The sequence below is a fragment of the Meles meles genome, chromosome 7 (assembly GCF_922984935.1).
Source record: "Meles meles chromosome 7, mMelMel3.1 paternal haplotype, whole genome shotgun sequence".
Taxonomy (NCBI): domain Eukaryota; kingdom Metazoa; phylum Chordata; class Mammalia; order Carnivora; family Mustelidae; genus Meles; species Meles meles.
Window position 1 is genome coordinate 104239931 of NC_060072.1, and position 21952 is coordinate 104261882.

Here is a 21952-nt window from a genome sequence, read left to right on the forward strand (position 1 = left end):
ATATAGACATACCATTATTTTTTTAAGAGTTACCCTATTATGGTTATTTAAGCAAATTTTCTCATTTTCTACAGTCACAAATAATACAGCAAATATCTTGCATATGTTAAATAATTTCTTGAGCTTCTAATTTTTCTAAATCTCCAGTTAAGGGTGGTCTAATCCTTCCCTAGCTTTCCCATTTTTAGGACTACTTCTCTACCGTGCCTCTCAAATTCCACATACATACAAAAATGTCAAAAATGATTGACAAATGAAACATAACAAAACATCTAACATGTAGCAAGAAGCAAGCATTTGATGCCAAGTTATCTGTGTGGGAGAAAAAGTTAATATTTCAAAAGGGGAAAAATATAGGGTGCCTGGGTGGCTCAGGTCATGATCCCAGAGTCCCTGGATTGAATCCCTGGATTGAGTCCTGCACAGGGCTCCCAGCTCCATGGGGAGTCTGCTTCTCCCTCTGACCTCCCCTCTCTTGCCCTCTCTCATTCTCTCTCTCAAATAAATAAATACTTTTTTTTTTTTTTAAAGGAAGGGATACAGCTTAAATTGGGATAGTGGAAGGGTGGAGAGAAAGAAAAGACTCAACTGGGCTTCATTTCCTATAAATTTAAGGATTTTTTTAATATATACATGTTTGTGATACAGATAGATCAATCAATCACAAACAACCAATTGACCTTTCTGCTTTCTATTTTTGTAGAGGAAATGCCATCTATTTTCTTTTTTATTTGAGTATATTTGCCCACAATGTTACATTAATTTCAGGCATACAACTGTAGTGATTGGACAAGTTTATCCATTATGCTATGTTCATCATAAATGCAGCTACCATCTGTTTCCATACATCTCTATTACAACTAAGTTTAAGGATGGCTTTTAATTCTGAGGAGTTCAGGAGAATGGAATAGAAGTTAAGAGTTGGGTCTTTGGAGTTACTTGGATTTGTTAGTTTAAGTTCTGGTTTTGCTACTTACTAATCATGTGAATGTAGACACAGTCATAATCTCTAAATCAGTTTTCTCATCTGTAAATGGTACCTTTTGGGTACCATAAGGACCTTATGGGATTGCTAGAAGAATTAAATGTGATAACACATGCAGAGTTCTTAGCTCAATGCCTGGCACACTGTAAATATAATGCAATTTTATACATGTGTAACTTAAATAGTATCATACATTTAGCCAGAAGATAAAAGACTTTACTATCTAAATGTGATGTAGTCATCAAGTTGTAATCCTGAATACGCAGTCTTTTCTTTTGAGCAATTCAAATATTCCATGGATGATATTTTTTGCTTTCATAATCTTTTGTATGATAGAAATTAGAATAGTTTGAGAAAAGTTTGAACAGGTCAGAGGGCGACATATGTAAGAATTTCCAGAGGAATAATGTGACTGAAGGAGGAAAAGTTGAGGTGGGCTCCCGGGTGGCATTTTCTGTCTCTGCATGGGAATGATTCCGGAAGGGGCAGAAAGTAACATTCTTTACTGTGTGTCACTCAGAATAAGGTATGTTACAAGGTCGCCAAGTGAACTGAACGAGAAGTCATGTTTTGCATCCTTTGTATACTATACAGTTAAAAAGCATTTTCACATCAGTGATCTCCTGTGGTCCTTGCAACAGGCCTAGTGGGTAGCCAGGGCGAGTATCGAGGTCCCCTCGTCGCTCAGACCCCGCGGAAGAGAGGCCTTGCACAAGTTTATACGGAGTTTAGTCTAGACTTCTCTCCGTGACCCGCTCCTTCTCTCCACACATCCGCTCCTTCAGCAGCACGTACTGAACTCCAGGATGAGGTCAGGATGACAGACTAACCCGGTCCCAACGCCATAACCCCTCATACACCGTCTCCGGGGAGCGGGAAGCCCATCAGCGCCGTTCCGGAGAGAACGCCTCGGGTCGGCCGTGCAGAGAACACCCCCGAAGGCGCGCGTGCAGCCGCGGCGGACGGCGTCGGGCGTGACCGGGGGACCGTCCCGACCGAGGGCAGGGGGCTGCCGTCGCGCGCCCAGGCGAGATGCTCGCGCGGCCCAGTGGCCGGGCGGCGGCCCCCCTACCCCGCGCCATCCCCCCGGCTCCGGGCCGCGCGTCTCTCCCCGCGCAGCGAACCTCTGCGGCTCGGCCCGCGGCTCGGCGCCGCCCGCTCCTCCTTAACCCGCGCGGGGAGGCGGCGGCGGCGGCGGCCGGGCGGGCGGGGGAGGGGGAGGGGCGTGGAGCGCGGCGCGGAGGCCGGGGAGGAGCCGGGGCCTGCAGCGGAGCCGAGCCGAGCCCGAGCCCGAGCCGAGCCCTGACACTGTCCGTCCGCCTTCTGGCTCCCCGGGAGCCCGGACTGGCCGGAGCCCGAGAGGTGGCAGCGCCGGGGGCCTCACGCGCCGAAGGGAGCGGACCGGACGGGACGGGACTAGAGGAGGCGCTGGCCACAGTAGCCAGGGACCGGAGTCGGCAGCCGCGGCCTCCCGGACCCTGCTGCCCAGGCCAGCTCAGGGAGCGCGGGGAGTAGGAAAACCCCACCCTCGGGGGCACCCCCGGAGCGGAGGCGGGCGCGGGGACGGGAGCAGCCTCTCTCCCCGCTGGAGCGGAGACCCTTACCGCCACTCGGGCGAGGGGAAGAAGAGACCCCTGTAGGGGAGAGGAAAACCCCCATCCTGGCCCGGGAATAGACCTCCAGAAGTAGAAAGGGGCGATCCTGCTGAAGGAGGCAGACAGAGTGAGCCCGCCCCAGCGTGCCTCCACCCCTCCAAACGCACACTCTCAGCAGTTCAGGACTTTTGAGGCTAAGAGAAGGGGGACATGCCTGTGGAGTAGGCGCCCTCCATCCTATCCAGTACTCACAGGGGAGAGGAGTCCTTACGTTCAGAAGCAGAGGACACTCCAGGCAAGAAGAGGAGCCGGCTTTCGGCCTTTCAGGAGAGGGGAAGGACTCTCCTCTCAACTTCCTTGTACCTAGACAGTGGAACAGGGCAGAGCCCCTCCGCTCAGATCTCCAGCAGACAGACGGAGCCCTCCACTCCCGAAAGATCCAGTTTGGGGGGGAGGGGGACTCCCCCAAGGGGGAGGAGACAACTCCTGGTTCGGAGAGGCTCCTCCCCTCCTCCCCAGGGTTACAGGCAGGGTGTGGGGGGTGTGCCACCTTCCCCAGGTAGGACCTCCTTCTCCTCCGCCCCCTCCTCCTCCTCCCTCCGCTCCCCATCCTCAGGGGACCCAGTTCCCCCCGACCCCAGCTTGGGATGCTCAGCCAAGTACAGGAAGAGCCACTGACGATGAGACTCTTCATCTGCCATTGAAGAGGGGAGTCCCTCCAGCCCTAAACTCCAGTACCAGGTGGTTCCCTCCCTTTGCTGGGGGAAGCTTGGAGACAGGTTAGTGCTTTCTTTCACCTCTCTGTGCTCTTTAGGTACTAGTGGGGGTAGGGGCTAAGATGGTGGCTCTTGGGTTTCATCACTGGGGAAGGACGAGTAATACTCAGAGAATCCTCAGGGGAGTGTGTTCTGAGGAAGCTCCTGGCTTCAGACTCACACCTTCTGCAGAGGCTCTGAGAAATGGGTTTCTTAGTGTTTGGGAACTCATGGATGGGAGTCATTTGAGGTCCCTGGGGACGTGTAGAGTTTCATGCTGAAGGCAAAGGGGTATCAGCAAATGCCTGCATTTCCAGAACTGCATCGGTACTGTGTAATAGTGATGGACACATCCCAACCAGACTCCCAAAGCGCTCTCCATTCTTGGGCTTTCTTACTTCACTAAAGTGATCGTGGCATTTCATGGCCTACACTTGTCTAGGGCTTCCAGTGATACTACCTTGTCTTACCTTGTAAGCCTACCTCAGCTTCATGTCCACCAGAGCTATTCTCTCCTACCCACTGTCTCCTTGACAAGAAAATCAGCCTGTCCCCACTCACCCTTACTCAGACATCAGGAGGCCTCCCTTGTGGCTTACCTATTCCTGCATGGAAGCATGGCTCTGTCAGTAAAATCCAAAGGGACAATGGAAATCCCGCCTTCCCAAAGCAAGAAGAGAGGATGCAGGGGAACGCTAACTCCTGGGTTGAAGTTCTTCCCTAGTGCTGGTCCTGTACCACTGCCCTCATGTCCTGCACGGCTCCTGTCCACAGCTCCTGTCCTTCACTGATAGTTCCTCAGGAAAAAGCAGATCCTGGATAGGAAGAGAGGGGTGTTGCTGCTCAGCCTCATTCCAGTCTTCCATCGAAATAAGTTGCCCGCCCTCCCTCCCCCAACCAGGAGATTTGACCTGTGATGAATCTCCTTTCAGAAAAGCACCCAATAGTTTCATCTTTCCCTTCCTGTTTCTTGTTCAGTTCTGTGTCTCTGGAATCTGGTATTTAAGTTTTCTTTCATGAGATATGGAGCAGAAATCATCAAAGCCCAGAATCATCAGAAAAGGCGGGAGAAGGGTGCTAGGAAATCCTTCTAGTGGATGCTGGGCTATGTGCGTTTAGCAGTGTGTCTTTCTACCTGGGACCACTAGCTGGGCGCCCGCTTTCCTGTGTGTACCTCACAGCAAAACCAAGTGGGAGACTTCATCTTACGTGGGTTTTTATGTCTACTTCTTCTTTCTCTGTCTGGGCCTTGGTGGGCTGTGCGAGTCCCTACGTACATCCACTTGGCCCTGGAGACTACCGGTTAGTGGTATATGAGGCAGGGGTATAATCCAGGTCCGCACAGCTGTGCTAGAGAGCGGTGTACATATGTCTCTTACTTCAGGTGAATGGGGCTCTGACTCTGTTTCGAGTCGGTATGTGTGTGGGGACAGTTGCATCCGCGCTTTTCGGACTAAGCCTCCAATTACCCAGAATCCTGTGTTTCTGGTAGGCCTCTCGAAGCAGGTGCCCCTGCCGGAGAACATGGAGAGGTTGTTGGTAAGGCTGCCCTGCTGGGAGGAAGGCCTTGGCCTGCCCTGGACAGTTGGGAACCCTCATGAATGGCTGCACGAGAGTCCTTTCTTGTGGTAGGGCTGCTCAGTGTCAGGCTGTGGCCACTTCTTCTAGAACTAGCGAGAGAGTATCATTTCTGGTATCTCTGGTCTCAAAAGCATGAGACTCCTTGGCTCTTACCCCTAGAACTCCCTCCCCCACTTTGTGAAAAGAGCCGACTCTAGTGTAATAGCAACCCAATTTTCCCAAAGTGCTTTCCCAGATGCTGGAACGCAACTTGTTGAGAGACTCAGAGGGAACTGTATCACAGCGGCTCCAGGTGGACCTCCGCTCCCACCCCCCAACAGTGCAACGGATCCTACTAGGACGGAGTTTCCCTAATTCTCCTTGCCTCTGTGGAATCCGCTGGAAGCAGATGGCTGTTGGGGTGGATTAACTGTGCTTTAGAGAGTGGTGTTTTCCAGATCATGTCTTATGACTAGACCTGGTCCCTGCTGAAAAATAGAGATGATATCCCCTCGTTCCCTCATCTTTGAAGTCTGCCTGGTCCTGGCATTGGTTAGTAGTGGGGTGACCTTATCCCCAAAGTGAAAGGTGGAGTTTCTGACATCTCGAAAGCTATTGCAAATTCAGTGCAGGTTTTGTAACATAAACCATGGCAGCCTTGCTGTTTTCAGTCTTAACCTCCACAGTCTGCTTTCTCATTTCCAATATTCTCTGTTTTGCCTCATTCAAAAATAATGATAGCTACACTTACCTAACACTTACTAAATGCCTTAAAATTATTAACTTGAGGCAATCCTCACAACAACCCTGTAAAGGTACAGTTATCATCTCTATTTTATAGAGGAAGAAACGACAACACAGAGAGGTTAAGTAACTTGCCTGAGGTTGCACAGCCAGTAGTTAGTGGAGCCAGGATTGAAACCCAGGCGTCCTAACTGGTAATTAGTAATGTGGTAAACTCAACCACTGCTCTATTAGTGTTGGCATTCTGTCCAGAGCAGGAAGTTATCACTCCTTAGTACCTGACCTTGGCACCATACAGAGAATAATTTCTGGCCTTTCAGATAAAGTGGGAAGAAAACCGTGCCTGTTATTTTGGATCTTACACATCTCATCCAGGATCAGTCTTCCACACCAACAGAATGTCTTTCTGTTTTTCTCTGCCTTTCTCCTGGTACTGTAGTCTTCATTAGATGTCCTGTGGATGTGATGGAGCCTGCCCTTTGGCTGCCTTTCCCAGTTTCTACGGGTATTTCCTTTCAGTCTTCCAGCATGCAGAGAAGAATGTGGCCTAACTCGGGTTCTGCCCAAGCCCAGTGGCACAAGGCCCACCTGGAGAGGTCTGGGTAACTAGGTTGGTTGGACTAAGAAATGGAAGTAGCTCTTGTTTGCCTTTCTAATATTAGCCCTGAACATTAACCTCGTGCCATTATTTTGGGGAGCATGGAATGTGTGGCAGCCACAAGCTCATTAAGGTTCATTCACTTCCCTCCAGGGATGAAGCTTTGGCAGTGTTGATGACTTCATCCCTTTTATTGAAGGGGGAAACTGAGGCATCAAGACTTCAGGGAGCAAGGGGTGGCTAGAGACATTTAGTGAGTCAGTGTCAAGGCTGGGAATAGAACAGAGGGACCTCATCTCTGAGGTTCTGTGCACTGGATGGCCCTTCCAGAATGGGGAAGTGACAGGGGTGAGGAAGTGGGGTGGGTTGAGGGAGAATGGTGCCAACAGATCAGCAGGACCTTCTGCTGCAAGCTTCTTGTAGCTGGTAAGATTAGGATATATTTTGAGTGCTGGGTGGTATCTGGAGGGCTGACCAGGAGGGTGCTGGAGAAAAGTTAAATTTAACCTCTCTTAACCTGGTGCAGGGGTAAGGATAGGGAAGAGCATGGAACAACTAGCAAAGGCTGGGAGTGCTTCCCTTTCTGGAATTCACAGCGATTGGCATGTGCCAAATGGGTTCTGTAAACCACGTGAAATCTACTCTCATGTCCGTGTCCCGTGTTGGGAGACTTCCAAATGAAGGGTCCATGGAAGGCTTCTGTATTCATAAGTTGAGATTTCCTAGGGATCTTTAGCAGGAGATAATAGGGAATTTTTTTAAAAAGATTTTATTTATTTATTTGACAGAGAGAGATCACAAGTAGGCAGAGAGGCAGGCAGAGAGAGAGAGGGGGAAGCAGGCTCTCTGCTGAGCAGAGAGCCCGATGCGGGACTCAATCCCAGGACCCCAAGATCATGACCTGAGCGGAAGGCAGAGGCCCAACCCACTGAGCCACCTGGGTGCCCGATAATAGGGAAACCTTTACAGACCTCCCCTTCTGAGGAGGACCCAGGAAAACCCTGGTTACTGAGAACCTGCTTATTGTCACATTACTGTTCGGCTGCGATAACCCAGCTGTAGGACCAATTCACTGCCCTAAGCGCCCTGCTTTACTCCAGATGCTGTGGCATTTTGACTCAGTAATGCGCTAGGAGGTTTGAGGCTTTCTGGAATGATTAAATGTCCCTATTAGCTTCCAAGTTTCCATGATATTGTAAGGCAAGATGGTGGTGGTGGGCTGTAAAGGAGGTAGTGGGAGAGAAGCTAACCATAAAGGGGAAACCCTTTCATGATACTATTTATAAACACAGCTTTTTTCTTTCTTTCTTTCTTTCTTTCTTTCTCCTGTCAAGCAATTCTTGGGTTTCAGTTGGGTCTTATGCTGCTCAGGCCCTGAGGCATAAGGTGTTTCCCTCAGCCTTGTGGAGTGGGTGTGTTGCTGGGGAGGAGCAGGGTGCCGGCTACTTGTGTGTACATGCAGAGGTGGTGTGGGTGGGGAATTTGGGGGAGAACACAAGAGTGAGAACACTGACCCTTAGGAGAAAGGGTAAATCTCAAGGGGAGGAGAGGCCCGGCTGTAGGCGACAGAGTGATCTGACAGCTTGCAAGGTGTGTTGGAGGCAGGAGAGGGGAGTAGGCAGTCGTACCTGGGATTGAGTTTTTCGTGGCAAAGAATGTGGTTTGTGTGTAGTTGAATCCATACCGCTCGTGCATTTTATCTGGGTGCGCATTTAGAAATTACATACGCGATGTGTTTCTGTCCGGGATTCTGAATTCTGAGGCTCGCTAGCCCTGGTGGGACCGTCAGCAGGGCGAGGAGAAGGAAATACTGGCTGGACTCTCCTCCTCGGGCGAGCAGGCACAAACCTGCCAAGCGGCAAGTGCTTAGGGGGTTGCTGGCATGGGCTTTCAGGGAGCGCCAAATGGCTACCAAGCGCTTCCTGCCAGCCTTTCTAGACCCTGCAGTAGCAGAGAGCACCGGGCGCTCTTCACCTTCCCCCACTAAGACGTCACTCCGGCCACACCGCTCTGCCAGAGAGAGCGCCCAGGGGGTGTGGGTGGCAGCAGGGTGTGCAAACATCAGGCGTGGGCGATTTGGCAGCGCCAGGAGTTTGCATGGAGGTGCAGCAAGCGTGCGTGCCTGGCTGGGAAGGAAGGACAGAGGAGGAGGGCGGGAGAAGGGGAGCCAGCTCTTAGCCCCAGAGTAGCTATTTTTAGCTAGGCTATCTGATTGTTGCGGTGTGCACACAGCTGGGTGTCCCCCACCTCCTGGCTCAGTGAAGCCCAGCGGGCTGGGAGGTGGGAGGTCCTTGCCGATGCTTTCTTCCTGGTGTTGGTGTCTGTGGGCGGGAGCCGATTAGGGGCAGCTTTAAAGGTGTGAGGGCGGCTCTAACTCAGGATCTGTTACCTGTGTGTGACTTTGTGCTCTGCTGGTAATGTACATCGTATATCTCATTGTGATCTCTGGGTATGGGGGCCACTGTTTACATGTGTGTCTTGCCTCTGTCCTTTGCTGGTTGTCATGCGTAATTTATGCTTGGGGTAAATCGAATATGCCTACGTGCACATATATGGGGTAAAAAGGTGAGGGGTCAAATACACCCACCGTGAAACATCTGTAAAAGTGTTGGTGTGTGCTTCTTTGCTGTATATTTGTGTTTACTTGGACTGTTTTTCTTTACATGTTCACTTGTGCTGTCTCTATGTACTTAAAACAAGCATCACATAATTGGAGAGTAGACTTTGGCTGATTTTACTGATATTAAGTTTTTTTAAAAAAAATTATGTAGTTTAAAATATTATGTTGTAGGGCTCCACGTAAGGAGGATTGAGGGAATAGCTCAGTTGGGTGGGGGTCTGACTTCTCTCTTAGTGCTGAATGGAGAGTCCTGTTGGCTGTGTTCTACATTAAGATGTAAGACTGGTAAGTACAAGTCTGTCATCTGGTAGATGATATTTTGTCTTGGGGCTTTGGGAACACTTGGTTGAGGGCTGTCCTGCGACAGTCTCCCATGGGGATTACAGTGGGAAGAAACTCTACTTCCCTTAGCGCACTAACATTTGAATATTATTTGCCACTAGTAACCAGCTATCACACTCACCTGTTCTAGTTTCCTCTCCCCTTTGTTCTCTTCTCTGCAGAACCCAGAAGTACCATGGCTTCTGACCTAGAGAGTAGCCTCACCTCCATAGACTGGCTCCCCCAGCTGACCCTTCGAGCTACCATCGAGAAGCTTGGGAGTGCCTCTCAGGCTGGGCCTCCAGGTGGCAGCCGCAAGTGTCCCCCAGGCTCACCCACAGATCCAAATGCCACCCTGAGCAAAGATGAGGCAGCAGTGCACCAGGATGGCAAGCCACGATACAGCTATGCCACCCTCATCACCTACGCCATCAACTCCTCTCCAGCCAAGAAGATGACCCTCAGTGAGATTTACCGCTGGATCTGTGATAACTTCCCCTATTACAAGAACGCTGGCATTGGTTGGAAGGTGGGATGGCTTCTGTAACCTGAGATTGTTTTTAGCCTTTGACAGCCTTTTTCTCTACTCTTTTGTTTCTTCCTCTAACCTGGTCCAGTTCACTCTGACCTGTTTCAGAGATGTGTGAACTTAAAATCTTATATCTCCCATCCCCTACTCTATCAGGGAAACTCCAGTGATATCGAGCCACTAAGTGTAGTTATGAGGATGGCAGGATGCTGTTGCTCATCATACCCTCTTACCTTCTGAGTCTTCGAAAAGGAGATTCATTCATTTCACAAATACTTATTGCCACTCTACTATGTTCAAGTCACTGTGCAAGGGATGGCATTGCTTCTTCCTACCTAGAGGTAGGAGTCTCATCAGATTTCCAAAGCTTCACTCCACGCAGTCCTCATCTTCTGAAAAATTGTATACCAGTAACAATAATAATAATAATAATGATAATGATAATAATAAGGTCCTTCACCAACAGCTCATCCGCCAAGCAAGTAGTAAGAGGATAAGTTGTTTGGTTGGCAGTAAAGGAAGAAGGAAACTCTTCTTCCAAGCAAAGAAGGAAGACTGCTGTTCCCCGTCTTCTGGAGCAGCAACTCATTTGCCAGTTGTTGAGAAGGAGTGGGGATTTAAGGTAGTTCTTTCACTCTGTAAATCACCAGTTGACATACAAACCAGATGATGAGCTGGAGACTACTGGAAGAGTTCAGCTTTTCCTCCCTGACCCTGTCCCTGCTAGCTACCACAACACCCAGCCTCGTCCAGTACACAGCGGCAACATTCTTTCTTTCCTCCGAATGTAGCATTCCAGGGGGCTGTTGAGAAAACAAAGGTGACCTTGTGCCTTTGTTTTGTTTCTAATTTATATTTGTTTTTATTTATATAAGCAGTCTTAAAGTAGTATTCTTTTAGGGGAGATTAAAATAAATTAAGGCATATATATATCTGTCTTAATTTAATCTTTTTGGTTATATATAACCAGAAAGATTATATAGTTGTTTTTTATATAGATACCAGAAGCACTTGGTAGTCAAGTTTATAGGCATTACCTCCCATCCATTTAATTTCTGCATTTTCTCATCTCAGTGCTCTTGCTATCTGCTAGATAAGGTCCTCCACCAGTATAGTTAGGAGGTCCTAAGTTTGCCTGATACTTGAACTTTATGATTATGTTATGTTCTTTTGTGTCCCTCTGTGCCCTATTGGAAAATTTTCTGCTGTACACCATGCTGAAGCCTAACTTGCTTCTCTGCTTCCCTAGAATTCAATTCGGCACAACCTTTCTCTCAACAAGTGTTTCCGGAAGGTGCCCAGACCTCGGGATGACCCTGGGAAGGTGAGACACTCCTGTAAGCATTGAAAGGAGGGGCAGGAAGGAGAGAGGAGTAGTTGACAGCCTAGAGTCCTATGGCTGTTTTAATTACCCAGAAGAGGAAATCATGTTAATTAGAGAAGCAGCTTTATTTTTTCTCAAAGGAAGAGCTTGGCTATCATGCTTCTGGGCCCCCACTAGATGAGTGACTAAGAAAGATTGTGAAATTTTTTTTTTAAGATTTATTTATTTATTTGTCAGAGAGAGAGGGAGAGAGAGAGAGCATGAACAGGGGTAGCAGCAGGGAGAGGGAGAAGTAGGCTCCCTGCTGAGCAAGGAGCCTGATGTGGGACTAGATTCCAAGACCCTGGGATCATGACCTAAGCCAAAGGCAGGAGACAACTGAGCCACCCAGCCATCCCTGAAATCCTTTTTTTTAAATAGAATTATATATGGTAAAGTTGACTTTAATGCCCCCTTTCTTATGTGTGGCCCTCTTTTTAGATGTGAAAGGTAGGCTAAATAACCTTTGTAGGGACTTTTCTCTACAAAAATCCCATGACTTTTATCTTCAAAAGGGAAAAGAGATAAATCAGTTTCTTCTTTCGAAAGATGTGGATGCTAGAGTTCAGGAGAGCCTTGCCACAGATCACACAGAAGGGGATGGTTGTGTGTGGGCATTTCCAGCTCTTTGAACGAGATACCAGAACAATCAAGGTCTGTGTTTGGACCACCAGTTATACCCCTGACATACTCATTGAACTTTTAGGACAAATTTACTCCTCAAAAATAGTCAGTACCCTCAGGACTCTGTGTGATTCTCCAGTTATTTTTCTTAATATAACTTTTTTTTTTTTTTTTTTTTTTTTTTTTTGGTGAAAACCCTCCCAACTATCTACTTTTCCAAAGGTGGGAATTTTCATATATAATGATTTTGTTTTCTGTGGGGTTGGGTTCTCCTTCCAGGGCTCTTATTGGACAATCGACACCTGCCCTGACATCTCCCGAAAGAGAAGACACCCTCCAGATGATGATGTAAGTCCCCACCTGAGTTAACTGCTCGGTCCACATCCTGTCTTGTAGTTTTGGTCCTTTCCGGTGTTTGGGACGAAGGGTGAGCTGAAACCATGGGTCTCAGGAGGATGTTTAGTTTCTGTTCTAGGTTTCTGTTTTTTCCCAACCCTCAGCTATCCCAAGACTCACCAGAACAGGAGGCAAGCAAGAGCCCACGGGGGGGCGTTCCTGGGGGTGGAGAAGCCTCACTGCCTTCTGAGGGGAACCCTCAGATGTCCCTTCAGAGCCCCACTTCTATCACAAGCTACAGCCAGGTAAGAAGTAGGGGTGTCAGGGTGCATGGGGATGGATGGATGGGTGGACAAGTCATTGAACAGAGTCAGAGATCTGCCAGTTGGAAATACTGTATTGACTATCTGTGATGTAGTAGGCAGATCAATTGGGAAAGACAGGGAAAGCAGAAAAGGGAAGCTGAGAGAAAGAGAGAGAGAGAGAGAGAGAGAGAGATGTAACAGAACTTTGAGAAAGATCATGGGGATGAAAAGTAGTGAGAAGAGAAGAAGGGGAGCCAGAAAGGTTATGAGAATGGAAGATGGACGGAGCATGGGAAAATGGCTCAAGGCACATCACAATAGGAATCAATGAGACAGACGGGAAATGATGTTCATTTATTGAAAAGTTAGGACAGGATGAGACAAGCCAGAGAGCTTGGTGACCATGAAAGGGCTGTTTTCCTGATTTAGCACATGGATTGAGTCTCTCTTACTCCTTTCTGCAGGGCACAGGATCTGTGGATGGTGGAGCGGTGGCAGCAGGGGCTCCTGGCCGAGAAGGTGCCGAGGGTCCTCCTCCCCTGTATAACACCAACCATGACTTCAAATTCTCCTACTCAGAGATCAATTTTCAGGACCTAAGCTGGTCCTTTCGCAACCTCTACAAATCCATGCTGGAGAAATCCTCTTCCTCATCTCAGCATGGTGAGCCTGCTGTTGGGATAAGAGCATGAATATCCTTATACTCCCGGATGGGTGGTCACATTCTCTTTCCCTTCTGTCTTACTTTTCACATGAGGAGAGGTTGATCACTGGTTAGGGGAAGCATCTCAAGAAACCAGAATTGTTTGGAGTCAAGCTCTTCTGGCTTAGTTTGGAGCTGTTTTGGAGCTGTTTTGAGAGGCAGGCTGGGTTATTAGCTTCAGAGAGTGAGTTCTAGAACTAGGGGCAGTCATGGCTGCAAGCAGGTCATTTAGAGGATGGCCACTAGGGGACAGCAGTGGTTTCCTTTCCTTCAGAATCCATTTCATTATGAGACAATTTAATTTTTTAGCATATTTCTAGTTCCTTTTTTTTTTTTTAAAGATTTATTTATTTGTCAGAGAGAGAGAGAGAGAGTGAGCACAGGCAGAGTGACAGGCAGAGGCTGAGGGAGAAGCAGGGCTCCCTGCCGAGCAAGGAGTCCGATGTGGGACTCGATCCCAGGACGCTGGGATCATGACCTGAGCCGAAGGCAGATGTTTAACCAACTGAGCCACCCAGGCCTCCCTCTAGTTGCTTTTTTAAAAAAAATTTTGTGCTCACTTTGGCAGCACATATATTTAAAAAAAGATTTATTTATTTGAGAGAGAGAGAGTGAGCAAGTGGGAGAGGGGTAGAAGGAGAGGATCTCCCCACCAAGCGCAGCGCCCACCTTGGGGCTCAATCTCATCACCCTGAGATCATGAGATCATGACCTGAGCTGAAATCAAGAGTCAGATGCTCAACCAGGCACCCCATGTTAATTTTTGTTAGAAAAAAATCTCAAACAGATGCAAAAATAGAGAAAATAGTATAATAAACCCTCAGGTTTCCAACTTTTAAGATAGCCCAGTAATACACTGCAATATTTTGTTCAGCTCGTTTCATTTACCAGCCACTTTTTTTTTTTTTTTAAATGGGAGTAATTTAATGCAATTCCCAGATGTGCTGTCCCACCTATAGATATTACTTCAGTGTGAAGTCTTAATGATAAAGACTTGGTTATCCACTGCTATTATTATTCTTAGCACAGTCAATAATACTTCCTTAATATCAGTTTATATTTGGTCCATACTCAAATTTCCTGAATTACCATGTGAGAGTAAAGTTCATATTGGAAAGCTCCTTGAGAGATCACCTGGTCCAGCCCTCTGCGACTTCTGTTTGTTTCTGTTTTTATTTATTTATTTAGATTTTATTTATTTATTTGACAAACAGAGGGCGCAAGCAGGGGGAGTGGCAAGCAGAGGGAGAGGGAGAAGCAGGCTCCCTGCTGAGCAGGGAGCCGGATGTGGGACTTGATCCCAGAACCTTGGGATCATGACCGGAGCCAAAGACAGATGCTTAACCACTGAGCCACCCAGGTGCTGCTTGTTTGTGGTCCTAAAGAAATTAGAGGTGGGGGTTGACTTCGGGTGAGACATCAGAGCCTCTTGTTCTGTGTAGTTGCCTTGTACAGGCCTCAGGGGATAAACAGGATGATGAAAACTGATTAGAAGCCACCTTTCGGAAAATTTATATTAACTGCCGTGGATTTCTTCTTTTATATCTCGGGGGATTTAGAGCTGGAGTTATGCTCTGAGATTGCAGCCTTTGCTTGAGAAATGAATCCAGGTCAGATGATTGGTTGATCAGAAGTGGGGAGCAGGGAGGGGCTGTCAGAGACAAAGTGAAAAATTAGAGTGAGTGAGGATTCAAGTGTTCACTCAAGTTTCATGGTGGCTGAAAGCCCCTGCCCAGCCTCAGTCTCTAGTTCTTCCCTGCCCAATGTATGTGAAAAATTCATCCATCCTTACCCTGTGCCTCACCCAACTCCCTTTGTTGGTGGTGAATCCAAGTAGGTAGTAACAGCAGACGAGTGTAGACACAGGAAGAAGAAAGAGTAGGTACCCTTTATTTTATTAGTAATTTACCTTTTATTTATTTATTTGAGAGAAAGAGCACGAAGAGGGGAGAGAGGGAGAAGCAGGCTCCCCCCTGAGCAGGGAGCCTGAGGCAGGGCTCCATCCTAGGATCCTGGGATCACTACCAAGCCAAAGGCAGACAGTTAACAGGTGCCCGTGTGATTTACTTTTAAAACTTCACCTGATATCTGACTGCTCTTGACACTGATTCCAGGCCTACCCCCAGATCTCTGAGGAATAGCATGAAAAGGTACATGCTAACCTTTTTGCTAGAATTTGAGCAGTTGTTGCACTGTCAAGGCCGTCCATCTGTCTGTTGTGTCTATAGAGGTGGGGGAGCCATGGAGGGCAGAGGGAGCCCAGAGGATCCATGCCTTCTCAGGACACCTTCAAGTCTGGGGTTTCTGTATGACGCCTCCCATCTCATCCCTGTGGAAGTCCTGTTCAGTGAAAAATGCATTGGGGTGTCTGGTAGGCTCAGTCGGTTGAGTGCCTGACCGTGGTTTCGGCTCAGGTCATAATCTCAGGGTCTTGGGATCAAATGCCCCACGCGGTGCTCCATGCTCAGTGGGGAGTAGGCTTGAGGACTCTATCCCTCCCCCTGCTCGCAATGCTCTCTGTCTCTCAAATAAATAAACCCTTAAAAAAAGAAAGGAAAGAAAAAAAAAGGAAAAATGAATTGCCCAATTCACTTGGCTGCCTCCTCCGGCCCTCTAGGCTTCTCGTCTCTCCTGGGGGACATGCCGCCCTCTAACAACTACTACATGTACCAGCAGCCGCCGCCGCCCCAGCAGCAGCCGCAGCCGCCCCCCCAGCAGTCGCAGCCACAGCCGGCTCCCGCCCAAGGCCCCTCTGCTGTAGGGGGTGCCCCTCCGCTGCACACCCCAAGCCCGGATGGGTGTACCCCACCCGGGGGGAAGCCGGCTGGGGCCGAAGGCTACGGGCCTCCCTCTGTGATGGCCATGCACCCACCCCCGCTGCAGCACGGGGGCTACCACCCGCATCAGCACCATCCCCACCCCCACCCGGCCCAGCAGCCACAGCCGCCAGCTCCGCAGCAGGCGCAGGGCCAGGCTCCTATCAACAGTACTGGCTTTGGTGAGTACGGAGGGTGGGGCGGGCTCCGAGAGGAGGGCGGGCTGACCCGCTTGTTCTGACTGGGGCTGGAGATGCAGTTGGCCAGGTAGTTAACAGTGGGTCGTCTCTAGACTCGTGTCGTCCACCCCCCCCCCCCCCCCCCCCCCCCCCCCCCCCGCAACGGCAGGATCCCCTCTGAGCCCGCGGAAGTTGCCACTCAGAGCTCCGTGTTTTGGGATTCTTGGACCACCTGCGATTGCTTTATGGATTCTCCTGCCTGGGAGCTAGGCTGTCTCTCCCTAAAGCGATCAGCTTTACTAGTCCTCCATCTCCAGGGAGGGAGATTTTCAGATTATCCTGGTGATGTCATTGACAACCTTGCACGTAGTCAGCCGGCTGCCTTGGCACTCTATTTACTACCCTCCCTGCCCCTTTATAGCTTTTCCTCCCGACTGGTGCTCCAACATCGACTCCTTAAAGGAAAGCTTTAAGATGGTGAATCGGCTCAACTGGTCCAGCATTGAGCAGTCACAGTTCTCAGGTGAGTGAGGAGAGGAAGATGACCAGAGGGGAGAGGAGGACATGGTGAGTGGGAAGCCCAGTAGAAACCAGCACCAGAAGGGGATGGTGAAGTGAGCTTTGAGGAAGCAGGATTCCATTGTTTTCCCTCAATATCTCACAAGGCGGATGATGCCAATGTTATTTGCAAATTAATTTCAATTAATTTTGCCTGAACTCACCCAAAAATATGACCATGTTTTATCCTACCCTGTTTTGTCCCTGGAGTGGGAAGGCTCTCAGAAATTCAGAAACCGGGACCACAATTTTGTAGTTTTGTCACTGTTTATGGGCTAATTCAAACACTCCCTTTGAAATTTTGTTTTCTTTACCAGCAAGATGGAAATTGTAACAAGAATTTAGGAAGGAGCCAGCAGAAGAAGAGTTGGAAAATGTAGAGCTCTAGGAGATGTCAGTTATTCTTGGCAATGAATCTAGTCTGTGGTGTTGATTTGTGATGTGGTGGGAGCAGTGAGATGGGGGCAGATACGGTAGGGGCTTTAGGACCTCCACAAAGGGTAGCCCTTCTTGCTTCTCTGTTTGTAGAACTGATGGAGAGTCTGCGACAGGCAGAGCAGAAGAACTGGAGCCTCGACCAGCATCACATTGCCAATCTGTGTGACTCTCTCAACCACTTCCTTACCCAAACTGGTCATGTGCCCCCCCAAGGGGGCTCCCACCGGCCACCAGCCTCTGCCCGCATTGCTGACTCCTGTGCCCTTACCAGTGGCAAACAAGAGCCAGCCATGAACCAAGGTAGTGAACCAAGCAAGTTACCAAGGAGGTGGAGGCTCTGACGAAAAGAGAGGGGGAGGAAAAGGGCAGAAGAGAATTGAGCAAAGTCATCTGATGAGCAGTGACCCAGACTGAGCAGCGGGACTCGTTTGTCTGCTACGTTGACTGAACATCTAGTGCATCAGTCAAGTCCTGTACTGAAACACTGTATGAGTCCCTTTTCCACCTTAATTTGGGAGATCAGAATTACTTAAGAAAAGGGTGGAAAAGGTGCTCATTCCAGATGTGTGTCTCAGTAACCTCTACCTGGATCGTATCAGATGGGGTTGTGATTCTCTACAATTACACAATCTTCAGACAAGTGTAATGAGAGAGATTCAATGATCATGTTTCTCCATTTGTCATCCTTTGACTAGCCATGTCATAGTTCTAGGGACCATTAGGGTCCCTTTTTGTCTTAAGTGGTGAGGACTGATGGCTCCTCCAGAAAGCCTTTAAGCCTGCTGAAACTATAGAACAGAGCAAGGAAGGGGGGAGACATCAAGGGGAGAAAGAGTACTTCTTTCCCCCTCTATATCGGGCCCCACTTCACTGAGTATGTGAAGTCTGCTCAAGTAACTTTTGTCTTGCTTTGGCAGTGAACTCTTATGTGCACCCACAAGCCCCCCATCTCTACCCCGGCCCATCACCAATGTACCCAATCTCCACCCAGGATTCAGCAGGATACAATCGCCCAGGTAAGAACCAGGAAGCTTGCTTCTCCAACAGCCCAACACTCTCTACCCTGACAAGTTGTGTTTGCTTTCCTCTGGCTCTGAGCCTGCATTCTCTTCCCTTTTGCTCACCCCTGCTGGGAGCGTGTGAGCCTTCATGATTCCTAAGGCTGGAGGGTGGGCCCCTTGCTAGGGAGGTACATGTCATGGGAGACTAAAGAAGACTGATTTACTTTGAGCATAACTTGTGCCTGAAATAATAAAAGGGAGTAAAAGCAGGGATACCTGGGTGGCTTAGTCAGTTGAATGTCTGACTTTGGCTCAGGTCATGATCTTGGGGTCCTGGGGTCAAGCTCTATATCGGGCTCTGCGCTCAGCTGGGAGTCTGCTTCTCCCTCTGTCTGCCTCTCCCCCTGCTCATGCTCTTTCTCCCCCAACCCAAATGGATAAATAAAATCTTTAAAAAAAAAAAGGCAGTAAAAGCATGCAAATAGACCAAAATGTTGAACATTTATGTCCAGCTTTGGAATCTAGATGGAAGGTATGGTCAGGCAGATACAATGAGCATATTATACAGATATACCTGCTCTGTGCCCATGTCTGTTTTCCTGTCACCTGACTCCTGTATCAGGGGTCTGGGATTGAACTACCTCTGATGGGGGTGGAGGTAGACCCTAACTTGCCATAAATAATATAAAATAAACAGATCATTTGCTTTTAAATACATTTCAGAAAAATTGCTATTATTTATCCTGCCTAACCACAAGGGTTTTGGATTTTTTGGGTGACATCAGACTCTTTGTCCATGTCTTCCTTATCCATGTAACACGTCTACAAATTTCTATACTGTGATTTCATATAATAGTACGTTGTGTATGTTTTTTTCATTACTACATGGTTTTCATAAGTATAATTCTTGGGGGCTGCATAGTGTTGAATTGCCATGTGCCCTCTGTTTACTCTGGTTTATTTCCTGAGACCCACTGGAGTGGCGCTAGCAACAGAATCAACTCTGGGCTGATCAGGAGCATAGCTTCACCAGCCCTTCCTCGTGGTCGTATTCGGGGTTGAGCACTGCCTATCTAGATGGATAGAATAACTCCCCGTCCACTCTCCTTTTAATTTCTTTCTCTCTTCCTGACAGCACACCATATGGTCCCTCGGCCCCCGGTCCCCCCTCCGGGTACCAACGAGGAGATCCCTGATGACTTCGACTGGGACTTGATCACTTAGGGCCTCATGGAGCGTGGCCATGAGCCCAAGGCTGGGTGGCGAGAAGTCTGGGAGTGGGGCAAGAGCAGCCCCAGCCCATCCCTTCCTCCTTGCTGTATATACTTATATATCCTCTTTTTTCTTGCTCTGTCAGAAAAGCCACCGCAAGATGCTGCCGAAGATAACCCCCCTCTTTCCTGCCTCCTTCTTCCTCTTCCTTCTTGTTTTTTCTGAATTCTTTTATTATTATTCTTATTATGGTATTATTATTATTATTATTGTTATTATTATTATTGGTTATATGCTGTCCCCAGTCTTCTGCCCTCCTCCACAGACCGTGTCCACCCCTTGCTAATTTAAAATCATCTGGCCGGAAGGTGAGGCCTTGATGGCTACAGAGAAAGGTTTCAAATTTTGATTTACCTTTCTCTTTGAGAAAATCAATGCTAATCTCACCTTCCGACCCTAAATTGTTTTCTGTTCCTGTCAGTTCAGTCCAGTACTAGAGAAGCCACATTCTCAAGGAAAAAGGGATCTAAAACACTGCTTGGCAGCCATGAATTTGCAGGTTTTACTCAATGGTGCTAATTTTGTCCTCTGAGCTCTTCCTTGTCCCTTTTATCTTCGATCCTTACTTCTACCGATCCTCACTCCCCATCTAGGGTAGGAGTGATGGTGGTGGTGCAGGAGGGTGACCATTAAATCCTAGAAGAATAAGATGTCTGGGTTGGGTGGAGCCAAGTAGTGTAGAGGGGTGATGGAATATAAAACAGTTTCTGTATGCTGCTAGAAACTTCCATGGGCTTGTTCCCAGCCCTTAGTCTATTGGAGATAGAGTTGGTCTTGCTTCTGTGGTAGGGATGAGGATACCTGTCCAGCGTAGGTTCAGCTTTTAGGAGATGGTTTCAATTTAACCCTTTAGAGTTTTTAAACATAGTTTTCTCTGGAAATTAACTGTGGCTCATATTTGCATTTACAAATTATCCTTCAGTCCCCTTTTCCCATTCAGCAAATACTGTTTTGTCCTCCTTCAGTTGCTGGCTCAACTCTTCCTCCCCTTTTATCTTCTCCCCCCCCCCCCCCCCATTTTCTGGAACTCTCAAGAAAGAAAAGTAAGCCATTATCACTCTTTCAGTTTCATTATGTCCTAGGACAAGATGGGAACCACTTTCCCACTGATCTTAGCAGAACCAAACCTATAGCGTTGGTGCTGGGGCGTGGGGCAAGGGAAAAGGAGCTGGCATACACATAGGTAGGGAATATTTCAATTATTTAATTGTGTCAGCAAATGCTTCTCTTGGAATCCAAATCACCGAGGCTGAAGCTTTTGCCATTTGACTTTCAAGGGGTGAAGGAAATTGGTAAAGGGGATTAAATAATCTAGAGAGGAGAGATTGTGAGGGCCAAGGGAGACCCCCCAGAAAAAGAAAAAAGGTCCAGGGACAACTTCTATCCTTTAACAAGACATGGCCATGAGTTACTGCTGCAAAATACTTAGTGTATGTTTCACGTTAATTGTTGAATATTAGTTATGAGAGGGAAGGGCAATTTTACTTCTGTTTTTATTTCACTGAATGTTCACTTTCCGAAAGCTGCAGGACAAATGTAAGGAACGGACAAGGCCACTCTCTCTGTGGTTTCTGCTGCTTGTTCGTATTCTTTTATTTACCCATGACGTCCAGGAGATCTAGCTTTCTGCTCTTCTGCTTTTCCCTCACCCACCCCTTTCTTTCTTTGTAAGGGGGTTATATGTGAGAGTTTGTCAAAGAAGGCTGAAGCAAAGGGCAAGAAAGGGCGGTTAACTAAAGAGCACTTTATTTCCTGTGAAGTTCTTTGTAAGAAATGGGGATATGAGTGGCTTGAATCCCCCGTTGTTGGGCAGTCAGTGGGGTTGAAGTATGACATAATATTTCCCATTGGGGAAAGGAGAATATCTCTTAGAGGGTGGCAAAATGCCTTTGCCCTGTGTCCTTTTTCTAGGCATCTCTTCCGAATTCCTTCCAGTCAAGGTGCCTCCTATATACACAACTTCCCATCTGTTCTCCTGTTCTCCCCAAGATTCCCCCCTTTACAAATGATCACTTCTCTTTTCTAAACCCCTTTTCTACTCGGATCCACACAGGATTTACGAGGGTAGATGAAATTGTACATGTAAATGTCCCTTGTTTATAATTCATCTGTGTCTTCTGAAAATTAGTCTCATGAAGACTCTGGTGGGCAGCCAGAGTAACTAAAGTTTGGGGCTAGGGCTGGAGACCATCGGGCCTCCTGGGATTTTAGCTCCCTTCCATTAAACTCAGCCTTGCTAGATGGCACAGGACAAAGCTTACCCTCTTTGGGCCTCAGTTTCCCCTCCCCTCCATGAAATGGAAAGAATACTACTTTTTCTTGTTGGTCCAGCATTGCTGGGCTCCAAGTATAGTCAGTGTCGTATTGGGTGACGTGTGCAAAAGTGCAGGCGCTCCTGCCTCCAGGAGGAGAGGAGGGAGAAATGGGAGGAGAGGGACAGATGGAGTAGTCATGTGGTATAGATCCACTCATCCTCACTTTCCTCTCTTCGACCCCCAGGTTTCTGGTTTGGTGAGTCCTTCATACCACCCATAGTGCTTTGCATTGGTGCAGGCTGGCAAGGGGGTGTATGATCTCACAAGTTGTTGTTGTTGTGTTTTGCATGCTTTCTTAATAAAAAAAAAAAAAAGGAAGAATGTTTATGGTTTAA

At 48.1% G+C, this 21952-nt stretch overlaps 1 protein-coding gene across 2 annotated transcripts; it reads left to right on the forward strand.

Annotated features, from left to right (window-relative positions):
* Positions 1-3228: 3228 nt before the first annotated feature.
* FOXJ2 (forkhead box J2) lies at positions 3229-21939 on the forward strand. 2 transcript variants are annotated; one of them, XM_046011155.1, is made up of 11 exons: positions 3229-3359; positions 9361-9707; positions 10957-11031; positions 11974-12042; positions 12195-12335; positions 12800-12998; positions 15656-16036; positions 16455-16556; positions 17120-17329; positions 17947-18045; positions 19166-21939. In XM_046011155.1, the coding sequence occupies exons 2-11, from the start codon at positions 9375-9377 to the stop codon at positions 19252-19254; spliced, it is 1698 nt and encodes a 565-aa protein (XP_045867111.1). In that variant the 5' UTR covers positions 3229-3359; positions 9361-9374; the 3' UTR covers positions 19255-21939. The 2 variants fall into 2 exon arrangements, with proteins under 2 accessions (XP_045867111.1, XP_045867113.1); XM_046011157.1 differs by lacking the exon at positions 3229-3359 and adding an exon at positions 9066-9142.
* The last annotated feature ends 13 nt before the right edge of the window (positions 21940-21952 follow it).

Bases quoted from the DNA above. Each gene is read 5' to 3' on its own strand.
- FOXJ2 (XM_046011155.1), top strand. From the start codon at position 9,375: ATGGCTTCTGACCTAGAGAGTAGCCTCACCTCCATAGACTGGCTCCCC. The intron at 12,999-15,655 runs GTGAGCCTGCTG...CCGGCCCTCTAG, and splicing joins CTCTTCCTCATCTCAGCATG to GCTTCTCGTCTCTCCTGGGG. The intron at 18,046-19,165 runs GTAAGAACCAGG...TCTTCCTGACAG, and splicing joins AGCAGGATACAATCGCCCAG to CACACCATATGGTCCCTCGG.